Source organism: Mandrillus leucophaeus, unplaced genomic scaffold, assembly GCF_000951045.1.
Source record: "Mandrillus leucophaeus isolate KB7577 unplaced genomic scaffold, Mleu.le_1.0 Scaffold65, whole genome shotgun sequence".
NCBI classification, from domain to species: domain Eukaryota; kingdom Metazoa; phylum Chordata; class Mammalia; order Primates; family Cercopithecidae; genus Mandrillus; species Mandrillus leucophaeus.
Genome location: NW_012107030.1, coordinates 6963310 through 6983666, shown reverse-complemented (window position 1 = coordinate 6983666; position 20357 = coordinate 6963310). Strand labels below are relative to the sequence as shown.

Genomic DNA, 20357 nt, shown 5'->3' with positions numbered 1-20357 from the left:
CTGAACTGCTCCCAAGCTTGGTGACTTCATCTGAGCACCTGAAGCATCCTCCAGTGACGGAAATGTTTGGAAGAAGGAAAACAAACCAGGCTTGTATCAGAGTGTGGCTGCTCTCCTATTCTGATACTGGGCCTTCCCAACTGATGGGCCTGGGGATTCACTTTCTGTTACCTGGAAGGGAAGCAAACTTACGCCAGAACAATGCATCCCAGAAGCCACATTTTTCTTATTGCCTGGTTTATCATTTCTTCTCAGTTTGGGTCCTAGTTTTTGAAGCTCCTTTCCAAAAGCTGAATTTCTTGATCTGCTCACTTCAAAGGGAGATGCCCTGGTCCTGAGGTGCTAAGGCAAAGGAAGCTGCTTCTGCCATTCTGTGGCGGACCTCAAGGTGAGGACCGTCAAGTCCAGTGCTTTCTCCCCTGCAGGTTGTCTGGGTGTGGGCAGGAGTGGGAGAGGTCGAGATCTAGAATCAGACGGGGACTAGGGACCAAAACATTTTCCTGAGCCAGCCACCCTGCCAGGGGTCAGACATTTAAGACCCGCCCCCACCACCTCCCCTCGTCTGCTGTCCCCAGACTGAAGACAGACCAGGCACAGAGGGTGACAGCTGGAAGGGGATTCTGAGGAGGGTGGCTGAGCACCCCCAGAAGTCAGAGCTGCATCATGCACTTCCCAGGTTGTAGGATACCAGGCCAGCTAGGTTTCTCCGGGCACAGCCTGTGGGTAAATGAGATTCTTTAAAACACTTAGGCAGGTTTTTGTCACTTGGTGTTAACTGTATACGTTGCCACGGCTTTAATTGGTTTTATGTCTGGAATGAGGGACTGAAATGGAAGTGTAAGTCTAAGGGGAGCAGTCCCGGCACTCAGATGGCTTGTCATATTTCTTTTTAAATCTGCTATTCTTTTCCTTAAGGCAAGGGAGGTAATCTAATTATCTTTTGAAGACAAACTCATGCCGCATTATGCTGACTTGGGCAGCTCTCAGAACATAGCCCCAAGTGTGGATGGAGGGAAATGTGGTAGGGCCGAGGGGTGTGGGTGTACCTGCGAGCTTTCCTGCTCAGAAGCCAGGAGACTTTCTCCCCCCTGGCCTGAGAGCAGAAGAGGGTGTCTAAATGGGCTCGGACATCAGAAAACAGAATTGGAGTCCCACTCTGGCTGTGTGACTTTGCATCAGTCATTTGCTCTCTCTGAGCCTCAGTCTCCTCAGTTGCAAAATGAAATTAAATGTATCTGAGCTGCTGTGAGGACTAAATGAGATCATGTGCACACAGCCCATCCATCCCCAGGCTTGGTGCATGGTGAGCACCCAGCAACTGACAGCTGTTACTATCATGAGCCTTCTGAGAGTACCGTCTGCAGGGTGGGGTTCATTCTTGGAAGAGCTGACCCAGCCTCCCCTTGGGCTGGGAAGGCCCTGCATGGAAATGACTCACCCTTACGCTGTCAACCACAGGGAGAGGAGTTATTTTAAAACCCTCCTATACAACACAATGCACAGCAGGTGCCCCTAAGGTGCCTCTTCCCTAAATTGCAGCAATTAATCTTGCAGGAGGTGCTGGTGGGGGCAGCCACTCACTGTTTCTTGGGCTGTGCAGGGCTTGGCTGACTGCAGTAGGGAACTCTGCAGAGCCCTGGGAGCGCTCTGAGTCAGGGCTGCGTCAGCCTCTCTCCTCCAAAGAGCAAGGCTCAGAATCTGAGCTGGGTTCCAGAAGTTGTACAGCTTGTCCTTCCTTTACTTTTTATTCTCTAAAAACAATGGGTACAAATAATATATGGATAGAGTAAAACCTATGTAAAAACTATATCCAGGGAATATTCATGTCTGTCTATTATCTTTCCAGCTGCCTGTCTATTTATGGTCAATTACCTATCTATAGAAATTTATCATCTATCATCTATTAATATCTCTATCTCTACCTATTTATATCTGCATCAATTATCTATCCATAATCTATTATTTATTTATAGTTATTTATACTTATCTATTACCTACCTAGCATCTATTACCTACCTTATCATCTATATATCTATTGATCTACATACATCTAGCTGTCATCTATTTACCATCTATCAATCATCTATCTATACCTGCCTATATCTATCTATACCTGTCTACCTATATCGATGTAGAGTATATCATCCCGCTTTCTGTCAATCATCTATCTATGATCTATCTCTATCATCAATATTTGTCTACCATCTATCTTTTTAAACTCTATACAAGTAGGACAATATTTTTCACCATCCTGTACCTTGCCATTTCACTCAACACACTATAGACCCCTTTTGGTTTAGTGGATGTACGTCTCCTTTTTTAAAATAGTTGCTTAATATTCCCTCATCTAGCTGCGCTATAAGTTCTTTAATCAGCTCACTATTGATGGGCATTCAGGTTGTTTCTAGTCATTTGTTATTACAAATTATTCTGTGGTAAAAATAGTATTGCATGCGTCTTGACACCCTGTATAAGAATGAAGGGCAAATTCCTTGCAGTGACATTGTTGGTTCAAAGGAGATGTAGATTTTAAATTCTGATACATATTGTCATACAGTTTTTGCTTTTTTCTTAAAGACTGTCCTTATTTATATAACCACCCAGGCCAAATGCTCACCTTATCTTTTAAATATGGTGAATTCTCTATCTACCAGCCTGGATGGCAGACATCTCTGTGAGGCTAAAGCCCATCAGGGCATCCAGCACTGCCAGTTTATGGGACTTTTATGGATACCCCTGCTCATATCTTCGCATCACTGTGTTCTCGTTTATGTTTTATTTATGTCACCAAACACAAGCAGTCTTGTATCTTGTTTCTGTCATAGATTTTATTCACTTTCTTGGCATTTCTCTCAGGGTTTTATTAGTCACTTCTTGTTCCAGCTCCTAAATTTTCTATCACCTGCATCCCAGGGATTTGGTTGCATTCCGAAGATGATTAGAATATGAACGGACCGGGGGTCGGAGGACCCTGAAGGTCCCCAGGGCGCTCGCTGTGGCTCTGTCTCCCACTTCTGCTTCATGATTCTGGGAGTGTTCTAGTCCTGCCCATCCCCACGGGCCCTGCACCATCTGTGCTGACAGCTGGGGTTCATTTCTCCGGGAATGAACTTGGGGATTTCTGCAAAAGCTGTCCCGAGAAGCCCAGAGCCAGGTGAGCTGCTGGAATCTAGGCTTTTGTTATACCTTTAAAACACCAGGCCAAGGTCCAAATGTTCACACAAATTTTTCATCCAAACCAACTTGGGGATTCTGTGGAATCATTCTAAACTTGGTCATTTGAAAGCAGAGCCAGGAAGCAAGACAATAGGAAAGCCCAGCTAAAAGAAAAATCACAAGAGAACAAAAGCGTGTCCTGCAGAATCCCAAGTGAAATACAGGCTTCTGTCTTAGAGCAAGCAAGGTCTTCTTGCTGTTTCAGGGACATTAGTTGCATACTGAAGCAAACAACAGTGGCAATATTAATTACTATGTTTTATGTCTTAACATTTTGCCTTAAAGGTTCCTGGCAGTGATAAGGATGCCAAAGATGATAACTTCCTCAGGGAAATAGGGGAGTCATATTTTGCGCAGCCACCTTCACCATCCTAATTCATGGCCTCATGTGATGTTAAGTGATTATTCTTGGCCAGACACTCAGCTAGATGCTGGAACCAAGAACAACCACCTCATTCTAAGTCTTTATCTTTTATCAAAATACTATTTATAAGTCTATAGAAATCATCCAATACAAATATGATGGTAACTAGGAATCCACCAACCCTATCCTCTAATTATAACATTGTATTTTGAGAACATAATATAAATGTCAGGTGTGGAGTGAAGCCCAGTGCTGTCTCCCCCGCAGGCTCCTACACTACACCCTGCTGCCTTTTGCCACTCATATATGAGCAAAAGGTTGACTCTGAAATAGTGGCTCTCAAGCAAGTGTGATTTTGCCTAGGCTCAGAGGACCCTTGGCAATGTCCAGAGATAGCTTTGACCACAAGTGTAGATGGGGGGCTACCAAAGGATGCTGCTGAACATCAACAATGTATAAGATCTGACAAGCCCATCCACCCAAAATATAATTATCTGGCCCTGAGTGTCAATAGTACCAAGGTTCGGAAACATGGTCTGGAAGTATTTGTGGCAGCCACACTTAGTCCTTCTGATCTGCTGTCAAGAAAACCCATTGCTTTGACACTGGGGATTTCTACATGTTTGCAGATTTCAAGAGCGTTTTCCAGTGAATGGGATAAAAGAAAAAGACACCACAATGATTTTTGTTTTTTAAAAAAAGGAAACAATGTTTATTAGGATATTCTGGGGTGGGAGGATGGCCAAAGGGACTATGTACATTCTGTAGTGCTTGAGCAATAGGCTAACAGAAAATTCAAACATCACAAAACCACTTCCAAAGTCCAAATTGCAAAACTTGTACTTCTACAGGAGATGTTCTTCCACGGGTGTTGGCAATAAAGGCTGTTGCAAAACAGCTGTGTGAGAAAGCCGTGTGGGAGTGACCCCAGGAGAATGTCCCAGTGTCCTCTGGAAAGCAGATACACAGGACGATGAGACAGATGTGTCATCTTCTACCAGTGAGAAGCTCAGTAAACACACAATAGAACATGGAGACGTGCCCGAAGCCTAACCGGAGGCTCCTCAACAAAGCTCAGTCAACCCCTCACCCCTGTTCTGAGGAGACTGGGTGTCTGAACCCCTCACTCAGGAATGAATTCTAAAAATACCCTAAAAATCAGAAGCCGCCTTCTCTACTCCACCGTACTATAAACCTGCATGAAACAGAACGAACATAAGCTGAAACATACCCTCGGGTTAAAAGTGAAAAATGCAACACCATCCAAAAGAGTACAAGAAAAAAATCCCACAACCTAAATCTCACACAGCTTCTCAGCAGGAGTTGGATTAAACTGAGAAAATAATTTCAATATCAAGGGATAATGCACGCAAGATGGGAAAACTCTTTAAAGCAAACTCTGCAGTGAAAAGTGTTTCCCCCACTCCCTTGGGCGTGGGAAGGGAGAAGAAGATAGATCATGAGAATGATAAGGCCCTGGATTCAGGTTTCTGAAACTGTTTTTTCAACCCTCGGAGGACAATCAGCTCTTTCTGAATCCAGAAGAGCACATCAGAAATGCCCAATGATAGTAAGACCACAGCCAAATATGGTGGGGCAAACTGACTTGGTTCTGCAATTTCCATTCTCCTTCTCCACATTTGAGAAATGCCGTCAGCTGCAGCTAAATAATAATAACAATAATAAACAATTCCAGATCAAGCATGCTTGGCGCACCAGGAAGATAATGCTGGATCATATAGCCCTCCAATCATTGTGTGTGTGTGTGATAGAGAGAGAGAAAGAGAGAGAACCACGCATTATTGGCGGAGCCTTATGAGCCAGTGAACTGAGAAGGTCCAGGGTACCTTCACCTGTACTGCCACAGTCACCTGGTCTGGCCCCAGGTCATCAACCTTTACTGATTTTCAACAGCCCTGGTTCCCTATATTCAGGACATCCACTGGATTTTCTAATTCTTCTTCCCACTTCACTCTAGTCTTAGGATCTGTGCTATGCTTGCAAATATCAGGGGTCAACGTGCACATTCGAAGTTTTGCTCCTTTGAGCACTGCTGATTGTTTGCTTTCCTCAGCTAAAGCAGCTCTGGCATCTCCTGTTCCCACCTGCACCATGGCCGGTACCCGACAGTTGTGATTTCCCCACTGCTGTGCCTACCTGGCCAAGCTCATGGCCCTCTGAGGCCCAGATGAGTGGCCGCCTAAGTGCTCTGAGGTGCCCTTTTAGGCTCAGGATGAAGGTGGGTGTGTTTGCCTTCTCCATCATGGAAGAGCTGGATTTGTCATTGTTTGCACATGGCGCAGGACTTACCCCCTGGGAGACTGAGTCTAAAGTTTCATGAATGATTTGTAAAGAGAATACAGCATCTCCGAAGGATGTGAAATGGAAGGATTCTGCCAATCTGGAAGGGATGGGCGTTTCCCTAAGCTGCTGTCAGAGGGCCCTGTGTTCTCAAATTCAGCTCCAATTGCTAGTTCATTCCGTCAGAGTACTCACTCAGTAAATGTGCTGACTTGATAAGCATTTGATGTTGCTTCTCAGGATACTGATGGAGAAGTTGTCATCCCTGGGATTCGTCTGGGATCGGCAGAGTGGTCTACCTTTCTTGTCAGCATCCTGTGCTTGAGGCAGATTAAAATCTCAGCGGACTAACTGGCGAATTTTCCACAAAGTCTACCCCCATTTTGGGCTCTGTCCTTTCTGGCAGATGTCAGCCTGCTGGTAAAGATGCTAGTTTCTCACCTCTCAGCAGGAAATGCCATGGGCAGATTTAAAGTCACTTGGATCCCAATGCTTTCTCAGACCCTTTCTCCCAGGTCACCCTCAAAAACCTCAGGAGGACACGTTCAGGGTCAATACAGCCCAATGCCAGGAATATGATGCCAATAGGCCAGTTCTTGCTACTGTATGACAGAATAAAGCCCTTAAATGTCCAAGTTTTTCATTTAACCAGTTTCTGAGTACCTACTATGGGTCATGCTTTCTGCCAAAGAAGCCTGGGTGTGAGCAGCAAGAGATGTTCAAACTAAGGAAGAGGCTAAAGATCTCTGGTCAGTCTCCTGGCACCCTACAAAACAAAATTGGGGATTGGTAAGAAAGCCTAGCCTGAGACGAAGAGAAGAAAATCAGAGAAAACCTTCTATGGATGCCAGTGCTGGGCTTGGCAGCTGCCCTGGAGCAAAAATTAACTCCCCATGGCAGTGGGACAAGATGCTGATATTGGCACCTGCCAGAGGCAGACAGCCGAAGTCGCAGCTGCGCTGGTCAAATGAGCTTGGAGACCTTAGGGGGCTGAGACCTCAACGACTATTAGCAGGCTGTGGTTCTCTGCAGGCAGTTTATTGGAATAGGGTTTGTGCGCCTTCTCCACCCCTCTGGGCTGGGTCTCAGAACAATCAGAAGTGCAGGTGGCACATTCTGCTGAAAACCACCCCTGCATGGTCTCTGGGAGGGAGGAGAAAGCTCATCAGAGACACTGGGAGCAACAAAGGGATTCCTGGCAAGGATAAGACCATCCCCAATCCCAAAGCTAAGAAGAGAGAGCTCAGAGGAGAGTTAGCTGGAGGAACTTCGTATTTGGGGATTAGCATCATCTTCAGATCATCTGGCTCCTGAGAGAGGCTTCTCTGTCTTAAAAGATATCTGTTGGAACAGAAATTAATTTGGGTTGAACTAAATTTAGAGCAATTACGATGAAGAATTGGGAAGGGCAATACTTAGGCAATAAAGAACAAAGTGGTGGAGGGAGGCCTGAATAATAACGATGAAAGAGAGCTGAATCAGCCAATATCCTGATATAAATGAAATGTCCTACAGAATACATCCCAGGAAGGAGGGATTGGCAAAAAACCACAGATTTAAGGCCCCTGCAGTGAGAATCTTTTTCAGAGGTCCAGCCCTTACAAAGAATTCTAGACAACAGACTTAAATGATCACTTGAGAAGCAGAGCTGTGTCAAAGTCAAGAGGTGTCAGATATACACTTGAGATATCTATCTTAGGGATGAGAGAAAAATGTAGCTTCTAAGGATATCCAACCAAATCCCCACTTGTTTTATTTTAGAATTTCTAATAAGAAATTCCTTCCTCTGTCATTCGGATATTATTATTAGCTCTGGCTTCCTGTCTCTAAATAACTTCTGCCTGATTCAAGGAACTCTGGCTGTTCTGTTAGAAGGTTCCTATTCTGATCAGTAAGGAACATCAGCGGACTCTGATCCATTCACCCTTCGAACATGGCCCACTGTTGCACCTTGATTTTGCCTTATCGCTCCAACTCTCCAAGCTCAGATGGGCCTTCTGCTGTCACTGTGCCCAGGCCAGTGGTAATTCACTCCTGCCTGTTGTCATCGCTTTTAGGTTGTTCTTGAAAAGATGGGTGTATCACAGTCTGATTTGCTTTACCAAAGAGCAGAGGCAAAAGCAACACAGATCATGGGGTTATGAATCCAGGACATCATCAACAGCCTCAAAAGAGAATTAGAACATGTGAATTCATTTAAGCAGCCCTTTTCTGGTCTGCAGTTTATTGATTCAAATACATCGTGCATGTCTAACTGCATGAATGAAAACTTATTTTCCAGAAGACAGCTCCTCTGAGGCCACAATTTTGTAAATAATAACAACAGAAATACATTTCTGCTGAATTCTGAGAAAAGAATTTGCTAATTATATAAACTCCCACTGCTCTTACATCTCTTTTCCCAGGCACTTTACACAGACTTCAAAATGCTTTGGCTCTCCCACTCTCCTAGTACAGCAGATGGAGTGCTTGGGAGTGTCTGATTTAGAGACAAGAAGGCAAGAGGGAGACGGGCAGCAGCTAGAAGCGGCCCATCAGAGTGTATGCAAGATAGGAAGTGTCTGAATATGGACCAAATCAAAGGCTGGGGCAGCTCTGGAGGAGCCCTGTCTGGTGTTTGAGTAACTCGAAGACACAACTTCTAAGACATTCTTACTACAGCAAAAAAGTGTGTTTTAAAAAAATGAAATGGAAATCACACTCATCACATTCTAGATCGTTCGCGATACTTCATGAAAAATCACCTATGTTAATCTCAACTTACACTTTTTTTATTAGAGACTTGAAAAAAATCAGGTATGGAAAAATAAATAGGTAATTGGCATTCTCAATTCCTTCTCTATGTTGTGCGCTTCTTCCTTCATGTGCTCTATTAAAAAGATACTCAAGCATATATCGGTCAAAAATATTCAACATCAAAGTGGAATGAATGTGCTTCTAATCAGTGTGGCAATACTGCCTTTATTCCCCCTCTTTCTTTCTGAAATAATAAGTAGGGCATGGCTAGATGTAATCAGGGAGTCATGGGCTGCATGGACCCTAGTTACTGTTTCATTTCATCAAAATTAACTGCAATGACATACTTCCTGCAAGACACCCAAACCTCAGCAGATAACCCTTGTCTTCACTGGCACCCCAAATGCCCGGACTGAAGGACAGGAAGTAGTGAATCATGTTTGCTTTTAAGCATGCCAAGAAGAAGTGAGACAGGTAAATGATTTAAATCATTGTGCTCCAGTTCTGGGGCAAATGGTGGTGTTTGAGGGTCACTATGTCAAACTAAGATCACACTGAATGGCAGAAACCTTGCTTGGCTTGCTTTGATAAGAATCTCTCCAACGTGTTGTCCCTGAACAAGATGCTTCCCCTTATTTATTTAATCAGCAACTGATTTTCAAATTGAGGATTTGGTAACTTGAATATGCTTTTATCACTGAAGAAAAATGAGATCTTTGTTGGTGACAGATGAGGCTTTTCAAAATTTAATTTATATGTTGCCTACCCATGCATTCTTCAATGAAGGCTGCCCTTGTTAGCACTGAAACTCCCATTTCCTCTTTGGTCATCTGAAGCTAATTAGGGCTGCTGTTACTGCAGAAGTAATCAATAGTTTTCTACAGTGGATCACATAGAATCAGATCCCTATGCAATTAGTCCAGTGTAGATACACAGAGATAACTTAATGAAAACAAAATATGCTCTGTAAGAGCTATGCACTCATAGATAACTGGCATTCCAAATATTTTGACACATTTAATGTGTTTATTCAAAGTAAGAGTCTTTATAGAACTTTTCACTAATTAAATACAGTTGAGTGTCTGCTGAATTTCCCTTGAAAACATTTTGAACTGAAAAAAGTCAGTACCGAGTACTGTACATTTGTGTTGATTAACATTTGGACACAAATGCACTTTGAACACCAATAGAGCTAAAAGACTATGCCTTTATCTTGGATTTCATAGATTTCCCCTTCCCCCTAGCGATTTGACTAATCTGAGAAGGCAAACACCAGCAGGCAAAGGGGATCTGTAGAAATGTGCACCCTGGTTTCCTCCTCCATCTCTCTGCCAAGGTGGGAAAAGTCAGTGCTCCCCAGCAATTTATCAAGGTGGGATCTCTGCTTCTTTACTTAATGTTGGAGAAAAGTGGCCACCAGTACTTGATCACTGTAGATTCAGAATCTCGCCATCTAAACCAGACTTCGACAGTGCACTTTCGGGTCTACTTAGTCAAGAAAGAGAATAATGGAAGATGATATGTGGTTAGCAAAGCCAGATGCCTTATCACCAGGGTCCTGTCCTGCTGATCTGTGCCAACCAACTCATCTCGCCAGACCTAATGTCAACCCTCTTGATCCACAAACCTTCCTTCTTTTCTAACATGGTCTGCAGTATGTCACGGAGGACATAAAACAAGATGCAAGCAGATCCTTAATGACCTTCAGACCAAAGTGCTCCAAACAGTGGCCAAGACATTGCAGTCAGGAGTAAGGACAATCCTTCGGAAAAGAACTGGGCATCCCAGCATGGATGTGCTTCCAAAGAAAGGACAACCTGCCCATGCCCATGTGTCCCAATCAAAGCTGCCTTTGTCAGATAACCTGAAAACCAAGGTGCCGGATTGCATCATGACAAGGCTGCCATGAGATGCTGCAGAACATTTACAAGCAGCCACCAGTTCCCTCCACAGGTATGCATGCTTGCACTTCAAGACACAATAAAAGACAATGCTTGTCTGCTCTGTTTCCTCCTGCCTGTCCACGGTCATGTGATGCAGAACTTTCTGCTACAGCACGAGGCTTCTCAGAGTCTGCTTTTGAAGAGCTGTATTTGTGAAGTTCATATTGGAGCGAACACTACTTATGAGGGGAAACAAGCTCTGTGTATTTTGTATTAAACCAGTAAAAAAATGAGACAATATCATTACTTTCAAAATATAGAAAGCCAATAGTTGAAATCATTTAGTAGTAAAATTTTTTCTACATATAACCTCATAAGTGTAAAGAGTATTAGAGCGACGTTTCAGCTATATTGGACTCTTGTTAGGTAAAGGGCTTCTCACTCAGGTAAGGCTTAGGATTAGAAGAGTGCTGTTCAGGGATTGAGGTACTGACTCGGCACACTCATTCCCCACTCTCTATTTTGACTAAAAGACAGATACTATATTTAGATGTGACAGGTGTTTTTTCTTTTGTACAAGAGTGCAGAACTGTTTACAGTACATAAACATCAGCATGGAAAATGCTAGTACATATAGAAAGGTGAACATCAGTACCAGCTGTTTCCACAAAGCCCACTCTTGATAAGAATCTTCTTTGTGGCAAAAAAAAGCTTGGCATCAATGTCAGGTTGAAATTTGTATCATTAGAAATCAATGTCATTAGATGAGATATGGGAGTTACCTTAGAAATATTAACTCCTTCTCTAGCTAGGAAAGGCCAGAAGTAAAACTGTTAAAATCATCATCATCATCAAAAACACAGCCCCAGTTTGCTTTACAGCCCAATTGACAAACTGTCCCTTTAAAATACAGCATATCCCAAAGCCTTCTGAGTTTGGAATGGAGCACTGCGTCAGGTTTTTCACAGAAGCCCCGAAGGATCACAAGAAGCTTTCTTGAAAGAAAAAACAAAAATGTTCCAGTTGGATGGAACTGTTTCTTAACTGAGCTCCTAAAACTGGAATTTCAGCTATACAAGAGAACAGGAAACAGATAACTTGGTTTTTGTCTTTTTACATGTCCATATTGTATTTTTTTAAATGCAGCTACGATGTTTCTGCTAAAGATAAAGATAATAGGGTGGACAGAGCGGTTACCACCAGAACCAGCAGTGGGCTCAGACCGCAGCTTGAAGGAGCAGCCATTGATTTTGTGGTTATGTGGCTGGAAGCACCGAGACCTTCTTTTTCATAATTACCCTGTAAGAAAGAATGGTTTCATTATCATTCACTGCATGTCTTCTCTCTACCACAGTATACTTTACACTCTCTCTTCCCCCAGCTCCCCACTGGCTGACCCACTCACCAAAGCTGACCAAGATTTTACCACTGAGACTCAAATTCACTGACTTGCAGTTTTATGGGAAGAAACCATGAATCTGGACTAGCACCAGATACTTTTGATAAACTGGTCAATGCTTACTGCTTGCTCTCCCGTTAGGGATTATTAAATTCATTTTGGGGGAAGATATCTGAGTTCAGGTACCCCTGCCATTCTTTACCTCTCTCTCCAGGGTTCCATGTTGCACAGGTAACTGTTAGCTGTGCAGCACGGAACCCTCCTCCTATCACCGGCTGAAGAGGAATGCTCACGGTCTCTCCCCATCAGGGAAGGAGGGCAGCAGTCATCTCAGGAAACTTGCCCGAACAAGTGACAGTTTGTGTAGAGATGGGTCACAGACAGCACTGGAGACAAGCAGAGCAGCCTCTCCCTGCATGAGCCAGTTCAATCCCAGATTTTATAGATGAGGAGTTGGAGAGAGCAAGCGCTTGCTTGCTCGTTGCTGGGCGAACCAAACCAGAACTCCAGCTTCTGGACTCCCAGCCAGCACAGCTGTCCTTCCTCAGGATAGAATCCTCCAGCCCCAGCACCTTCTTAATCCCATAATGCCAACCTCCTACACCAGGAACCAGGGCCCACACACAGCAGAATTATCGGTCTCCTCACCAGTAAACTGGATTGAGTAATGTACCTGCTCTCATCTACCCATGGGGGCCTGTGGAGGTCACAGGCACCACAGATAGAGAACATCTGGTGAGCAGTGAGATTTGCTATGTATCTTCTCTGTGCTGGATGATTTTACATGACTGTGATTACAGAGAGGCTCAGGGCCCTGGAACACTTGTATTAATCCTGGGACAAAGATCCCGGGTCCCAGGCTTACTTCCAACTTTGTGAACTGGAATTTAAAGTCTTCACCTTGCTCAAAGGGCAGATGGTCATGGAGGGTGGCTTAGATTTCTTGTGGACTGGATACTCTTGTCTTTGAATGCTTTATGTGATATCCTGCCCCAGGGGCCCAAAGGCTATGTTTCTATAAATGCAGGAAGCCTCCAAAAGAAACATACTTACATTGGAAATACAGAGGTGTGTATTGCCCGACACATTGGATTTTAGCTTCTGTGCCTGGAGAGAGACAAGAAAAAAAAATGCTCAAACATAATACAGAAGAGTAATTACTGATGATCCATTAATCAGCTGTCTAGGGCAATGTTCTCTGATAAATATGTGAGACACAGCTGTGAGCTCCATATATAATTGAACATTTTCTAGTAGCCATGTAATAAAGAGATATCAGGTGAAGTTAATTTTAATAATATATTTTATTTAACCCAATATATTACCACTTCAAAATGTACTCAATATTAATAAGATACTTTACATTCTTTTTGTCCATACTAAGTGTTCAGAATCTGGTGTGTCTGGCGTGGCACATCTCAATTCTGACTTACCCCATTTCAAAGCCGAGTGGCTCCTGAAGGAGCAGCCCAGGACTAGGTTACTAAAGAAAACGTTTTGAAGTCATCCCTCATTTCTTAAAGTTAATTTTTGGGAAATACCTCCTTCTAGGTAAAAGTATTGCAATAAACATCTGCATTTATGAGTAATATAGACAGAGGCCTTCCTGAGCTTGTTTGTTTGTTCATTTGTTTATTTGTTGCTCCAGTCAACAAACCCTTACTGAGTACCTGTTTACCAATGCTGGGTATATGCTGATGAACAAAATAGGACCTGGTCCCTGAGTTCTTGGGGCTCCTCTCCAGTGAGGAAACTACTCACTAGTCACTGTTTAGGATCACACAGAATCAGGGGGTAAGGCACAGGGCAGGGACCCTTTCAGATGGGCATCCTCAGAGAATCACGCAGAGCATTACGGATCCTCAATGTAGCCATTTGAAAATGGCTTCCCGAGCAGTTGCAAGGGGACTGGGCTGTGAAGGCACTGAGCTCCCTGTTTCTCCTTAACTGGAACAACCCTCCACTGGGCTTCTACCTGATAATTTCATCATAAGAAACATCCCATTGCTCAAACAATGACAGTGTAAATGCATGTGAAAACTACTGACACTAGTACAACCCTCTCATTTCACAAAGGAAAACAGCCCAGAGAAGTTAAGTGACTAATTCAAGGTCGCATAGCAATTTACTTACAGACTCACGATGCAAACCCAGTCTTTTCAGTTCCTAAATGAAAATGTGCAACCTCCTGCATCACAGTGTTTCTCCCCAAAATCCACACAAAGAACTCCCACAATGCTCCTCCCTCATCCCCAGCAACAGGAGCCATTTGGCACTGACAGACAGAGAGCTTACTTGTCAATGGGCTGAGCCCTGGTTAAGCGTTACACTTGAATCAAGGAGGACCTGGGCAACCAGCTCTGTGTGGCTGGCACTGGCAGGCTGCCCGTTGTGACTTTTGCAACTCCTGGAAGACATGCTAAGCTAAAATGATAGCATGTTCACCCAAGGAGTAATTTATTGACCATAATGCTACTTGGGAGGCATCATAATCTTTACCTATATTTGCATATGCCAGCTGTGAATATGAAATAGAAACCTTTAAACAAGCATCAAGAATAAGACACTGTGAAGAATCCCTGGGCTGTTCAAAGGTCACTAAATGTTATGTATAAGAAGATCAGAGGGGAAATTGGAAGAGGAATTGAACCTGATTCAAAAGCCTGCTTTTAATCTATATTAATAGCAAATCTGGTCCACTGCATTGTCACCTACAGAGAGTAATGTGTAGTGCTTTACATGTTTTATTTCTGTTCAAGTTTGGAATTGTGCCCAGACACCAAAATGGCCCTAAAACATCACATTCTGCCTTTTCTAGGCCATAATCTACAAAAGACATAAGCCCTTGCTAAGGGCCTTTGCATAACTAACAAATTTACTGAATTGCACAGGGGAGGCAGCGTGATTTCTAGACTGGGATGCATTGTGCTCTCAAGTTCTTTCTATGCTTGTGGTCACAGCTAAGTTGCACCTCAGTGTCCTAGACCACAGTAGCTTCTAAGAGTTCCAAGGGCTGGGAAGGCCTCCTTCCTACTTTGTTAGGTATGATTAGCACTAGCAGACAGTGTTTTATTCATTGTATACTCAATCTGTGACACTCATTAGCTATACTGCAGGAGTATAATCCTACCATTATTAAATGATTAGAAAGGGGCTTTCATCAATGGACTAGAAAAGGCCTCTATCTTAACAGGTTTTCTTAAGTGGACTCTGCCTGCATAGGTAGATTTCTGACCCTCATTAGTCACGGAGGGTTTCACACTACATTCAGAATTTATAAGCTTTCAACCAGGGAGACGCGCACAGGTGTAAACTCCGAGGATCTTGTCTTCTATCTGGAAATGGCAGGCATAACTTCAATTACACAGGAAAATGCATTTAGATCAGCTCCAAGTCTGTGCAGTCTCTAAGTTCCTGTTCCCCCAAAGCGGGTACCCCCTTGGCCTCTGTATAAAGGAAAAGGTCAGTTTCTGGCCTTGTCTCCGTGGAGTCCCATTGGCTAAAGCTGGAAGCAGCACCTCTCAGGCTCATCTTGCCTGGAAGCCCATTCGATTGGCATAACTGGGGGAACTGATGAGTCCAAGTAAGAATGTGCAGCCACATTCCTACAGGGGATACTCTGAGAAAACGCCTTCTCTCTCGTTAAACATCTTTCCAGCCCACAGAGGCACTCAGCACTCTAGAGACTTAGCAGTCCACACACAGGACTCTAAAGACTCTGCTTACATTGTGTGTTAACAAGCTTCCTACAGAGCGGTCTGGGTGCTCAGGAAAGCCCTACAGCAGCAGAGGCTGAGCAGAGAGGCTCTGGAGTTCCATCTAAACCTGGCACGGGCCACTGTCAGCTCTGTGAGTCTGATTAGCAGAATCAAAGGATTGCATATAGGTTTTGAGATCTCTTTAAATCTTACACCAAATGAGCTGAGGGCCAGAGTGTGCTGGCTGTCTAGGCTGGATGGGGTCGACAACAGACAACAGGCTGAGAGTTCAGGACCTCTCACAGTGGGCCTGCTGCTGAGAGAGGGTCACAGCCTGGGATGCAGACCTGTGAACTTCTGGCTAGTTGCATGCTTGTGAGTCCTGTATGCAGTGTGAACTTCCTGTGACCACTGAGGGTCAGAAATCTACCTCTGCAGATCCAGAGTCTACTTAAGAAAATCTGCATCTTAAAACCCACTTTGGAAGCCTGAGAAACCTGTTATTTCCACATTTTAAAGGCTTTTATCCCCAGCATTTCTGAAAACATCATCAAGCTATCACTGTCTTGCTAGTCGGGTATGATAAATGCAAACAGATGAAATTACAGGGCATCCCCCGCTTTCAACTACCACAAAAAAAGTACTTACACACTTTAAATGCTGTTTCAGTTGCTGCAAAGTGGGACGTCCCAGGAAAATTACAAGGAAAAAATAAACCCCAAACTCCTGAGACTTTGTAAGGTATAAGGTAAATTAGAAACTGGAAGCGTACCTTTTATCCCTGAGTTACACACTGGTAAAACGAAGGGTACAGTAATAGAAGGGCTGGCACAGTGTTCAGGGGCCCTTCAGTGAGCCTCACAGCCCTGATGATTATGAGAAATGCAGAGAGCCGACAAAGAGCTCAGCCAGCCGGTACCTATGCAGACACCATGCCTTGCAGTTTGTGGTTTTAACACGATATGCCTTTTAACAAGAGATGAAGAAGAGAAGATGCATTTCATTTTTCAAAAAATCAATTTGAACTATTCTTACAGTATGTTGAAAAATGAATTATTTAATCCTTTTTAAGAAAGGGTGTTTCTTAACTCTAATTTATAGCTATAAGGTTTAGGGGAAGCTGCCTGACTCTGAGTTGGGGAAAACACCACCACCGAAATATAGCACACCTTGAGGTTTTCATCTTGAGAATGGGAAGATGAAAATCATACTAGAGAAGCCTGTCCCCAAACCAAGCACCTTCCCTACATTCTGGAAAACCAGGGAAACCTATTCCTTAGGCACGTAAAGCCTTGTCTCTCCAGCAGCCGTTGCTCTCATATTATAAAAGTGTCACTGGTGGTAATCCCCAAGTCCAGGCACGTCGCATAAATGAATTTCCAGGGCACTGTAATTGTGGGGGGCCAGACCTCGCCAGTCCCTGGCACCAGAGGGTTAATAAATGCATTAGATGCTGTTAACCTCTGTTACCTGGAGTCAGAGCAGTGCCTCTCCTGCTTTTTACCCCAGTGATTAGCATTTGGAAAGCCTGCCGTGGTGCCAGCAGCTTTCCTGTGCAGAACGCAGAGATGCACACATCATTTATAGCTCTCAGTCCAGTCCCCACGCAGGTTCTGCCCACAGCAGGCTCTCCCCAAGCTCTGGGGACAGGTCAGGCTTGTGAGCAGCATGCTCACTCTGATTATGGAATTGGAGGCTTAAAAGCGCACTCGCCCGGAGCCTGGCCTTTGCTGCCCCAGGACTCCATTTCTGTAGAGAAGCCAGTGTTTAATCTCCAGATTTTAGGCAGCTGTCAGCCAGCAGGGCATGGAACATTTCTCTGTTCTCCTCCACGCATAAGAAAAGCCAGTTTCTGCTCTACCTCCAGAAAATAAAACCAGGGGAAGTTGCCCAATCCAATAGCAACAGACTGTCCAGTCTGCAGCCAGATAGTCATAATTAATGATGCTCTGGTTCTTTTCTTCCTTGCATTACTGATTAGAGAGATTTGCTATATTGGGAACCTGTTTGCTTAATGACAGAATACAAGCAATAAACAGAGAAATACACAGACTGTAAAATGCAATCAACTTTGCTCTCCAGCACTCACTAAGTACCTAGCTGCATCTATCATACTTGTCAATACCCGTTTATTAGCATACGAGTCTCTTCTGCAGCACAACCTGGACCTTTGCTAGGGAAAACCACTGTATGAGTTTTTCACACAACAGTCCAGAAGCAGAAGTCCAGAGCTCACAGCCATTTCTCAGTTTAAGTCTACATAGTTTATGCTCCCTTGTAAGACAAGCCATGGAAAGAAGAGTATGTACTTAATTGAGGTTAACTGAGCAGAGGAACCGGCTACCAAGTAAGCATCATTCACATTGTATTTTAGTCAGATAGACTCACCTGCTTATAGACTTCAATAGGTAATACTATATAACAATTCTATTGTGTACCTGATACCAACTTGCCCAAATTAATTTCTGTATGTACAAAGAAGACACAAAAAAGAAGCTCCTTGCCAGTGAATCCAAGCTAAGTAATGGTGGCCCAACAGTGGTCTGGAGCCTTTTTTTTTTTGGCTTTTGGATTTTGCCTATTGATGTCTGGGATTGCTGGGAGAAGTTTTATTGCTGGTCTGGTCCCAGGCAGTTGGCCAGCCTTTCTAAAACGTCTGGCACTGTCTATTTTGAAACTCACCTTCCTGGAGGTTTGCTTTTCCTACAAACTTGGTAAACGATCACTTGCAACCACTGGTCTGAATAATGTCCAGTAAAGTCAGCTGCGTAAAACAAGTGGACACATAAATAAAGCCTGCTCTGAGCCTGTGGGCTTGGGTGTTTTTCTTCCAGAGCCTGAGCTCAGCAAGGAAGGGATTCATTTCTTCCAAGTTGAATTCTGCCAAGCCCCACGGACCCTGGCCCAGGCCAGGAAGAAAACCAGGGGCTGTGAGGGCAGCCAGGATGAGTTTGGGCAAGCGTGCTTCTGAGAAGGGGCTGGAGTAGCCCTGGGTGGCTCTTCTACCACTGAGCCTGGGACTGTCTGGTCTCTTCTACCTGCTCCCCCCGAAGATGCTTTGTCTCTGTGTCGCCTGAACCTCAGCCAGAGGCTTTCATTACATTAAGCTCTTAGAAGGCCTTGTAAAGATATTTCACTCAGCACAAGTTTCAGGAAGGCTCAGGGGTGCCAAGTTTCGTTAGTCTGGGCAGGTCGAGTCACAGGATGAGGGATCTGCAGTCATACTTTTGTACTCAGAGGAGGCATAGCTCAGACAGGTTGGGCTACGTTTAGGTGAAGCCTCCAATAAAGGGTGCATAGCGAGTTGAAAAAAAGCCAGATTCCAGATGTGTGTGTTTGGGTGTGGGGATCCTAGCCTTGAAGCTGACAGACAGGCTCTAGTGGCAAATGTCTTAGATTCCTGGCACCAATGGGACAGTCAGAGTTGAACTGTGCAATTTAGTTTGAGCTTAGTGCCAAGCCTAGATCAGAAACCCTCTTCTTTGACCTGATTGGGGACTGGGCCCCTAGGTGGTCAATTGGGAAATTAAATGAAAGAATAAAATCACTTAGAAATGGTGTATCTATATGAAACTTTAACATCTAAATATCATTCCTTTACTGATTTTTGGATTATGCGACCAGGACCACCTTTATTCTATTTTTTTTTTTTAAAGAGTCTATTGATTGGAGTTCCCTGGTTAATGTTTTGCATAAGCCATGTCTATAATTCCTGGTCTACAGTTCCCGGTTGCAGTTTCCTTAAAACAGGAGTGACTTTTGACACTCGCAGAAGAATCTCAGTACACAATATTCCTGTGTTTTTATAATTGCACTCAGTCCTTTATAGTCATCTCACCCACACCTAATCCAAAGGCTTTTTTTTTAATTTTTTTTTTTTAAGGAATTTGCCTTTTCAGATATATTCAACTTAGTGTGCATTGAAGCGATTACCCTTTTTTTGGGCTCCTATTTCAGTGATTTATGTAGTATTTCGCAAATGATGTAAGCAAAAATACCAACTACAACCAGCACAAAAGGGCATAAGAACAAATACAGTTGATGCTTGTTAAGCCTGCATCCCAACTGGAGAGAGTGAGGGGCACTTGTGGGCAGAAGAAGCGAAGCCTGCTAGTGTGGTCCATGCAGTGAGTCTTGTGCAGTAGCCAGTATGTTTGCAGGGGAAGGAGCAGGTTGGCTTCTATGGTGAGCTGGCTAAATGAGTGTCAGTTAAGAGAACTTCTGCTACAATTTAGAAGTTGCTCCTGGTACTGGCTTGATTGATATGGTATGGTCAAAAGAGCACAGGCTGGCCAGGCATGGTGGTTCACGCCTGTAATCCCAGCACTTTGGAAGGCCGAGGCGGGTGGATCATGATGTCAGGAGTTCGAGACCAGCCTGGCCAGCATGGTGAAAACCTATCTCTACTAAAAATATATCTCTACTAAAAATATAAAAAATTAGCTGGGCATGGTGGCGTGCACCTGTAATCCCAGCTACTTAGGAGGCTGAGGCAGGAGAATTGCTTGACTCCAGGAGGTGCAGGTTGCAGTGAGTCGAGATCGCACCACTGCACTCCAGCTTGGGTGACAGAGAAAGACTCATCTCAAAAAAAAAAAAAAAAAAAAAAAAAAGCACTGACTACAAGGTTCCGAGGCCTATCTTCTGTTTCAGCACCGATGAATACAATCATTCCTGCCTGACTGTCTAAATCACAGGGTTGCAAAAACCTAATGTGATACTCTAGATGGAAGTCCTTTCAAAATTCAAGTTTCTCTTAG

The 20357-nt window shown here is 43.9% G+C and overlaps 1 protein-coding gene across 2 annotated transcripts in view; it reads right to left on the bottom strand.

Annotated features, from left to right (window-relative positions):
- Positions 1–9623: 9623 nt before the first annotated feature.
- The window catches only part of GFRA1 (GDNF family receptor alpha 1), a 220692-nt gene continuing 209958 nt past the window's right edge, over positions 9624–20357 (bottom strand). For both annotated transcript variants that reach the window (XM_012001135.1, XM_012001134.1), the window contains 2 exons: positions 12953–13006; positions 9624–11799 (listed from right to left, as the gene is read on the bottom strand). In XM_012001135.1, the coding sequence (XP_011856525.1) occupies positions 11647–11799; positions 12953–13006 (207 nt within the window). In that variant the 3' untranslated portion in view covers positions 9624–11646. The remainder of the gene's footprint in view (positions 11800–12952; positions 13007–20357) is intronic.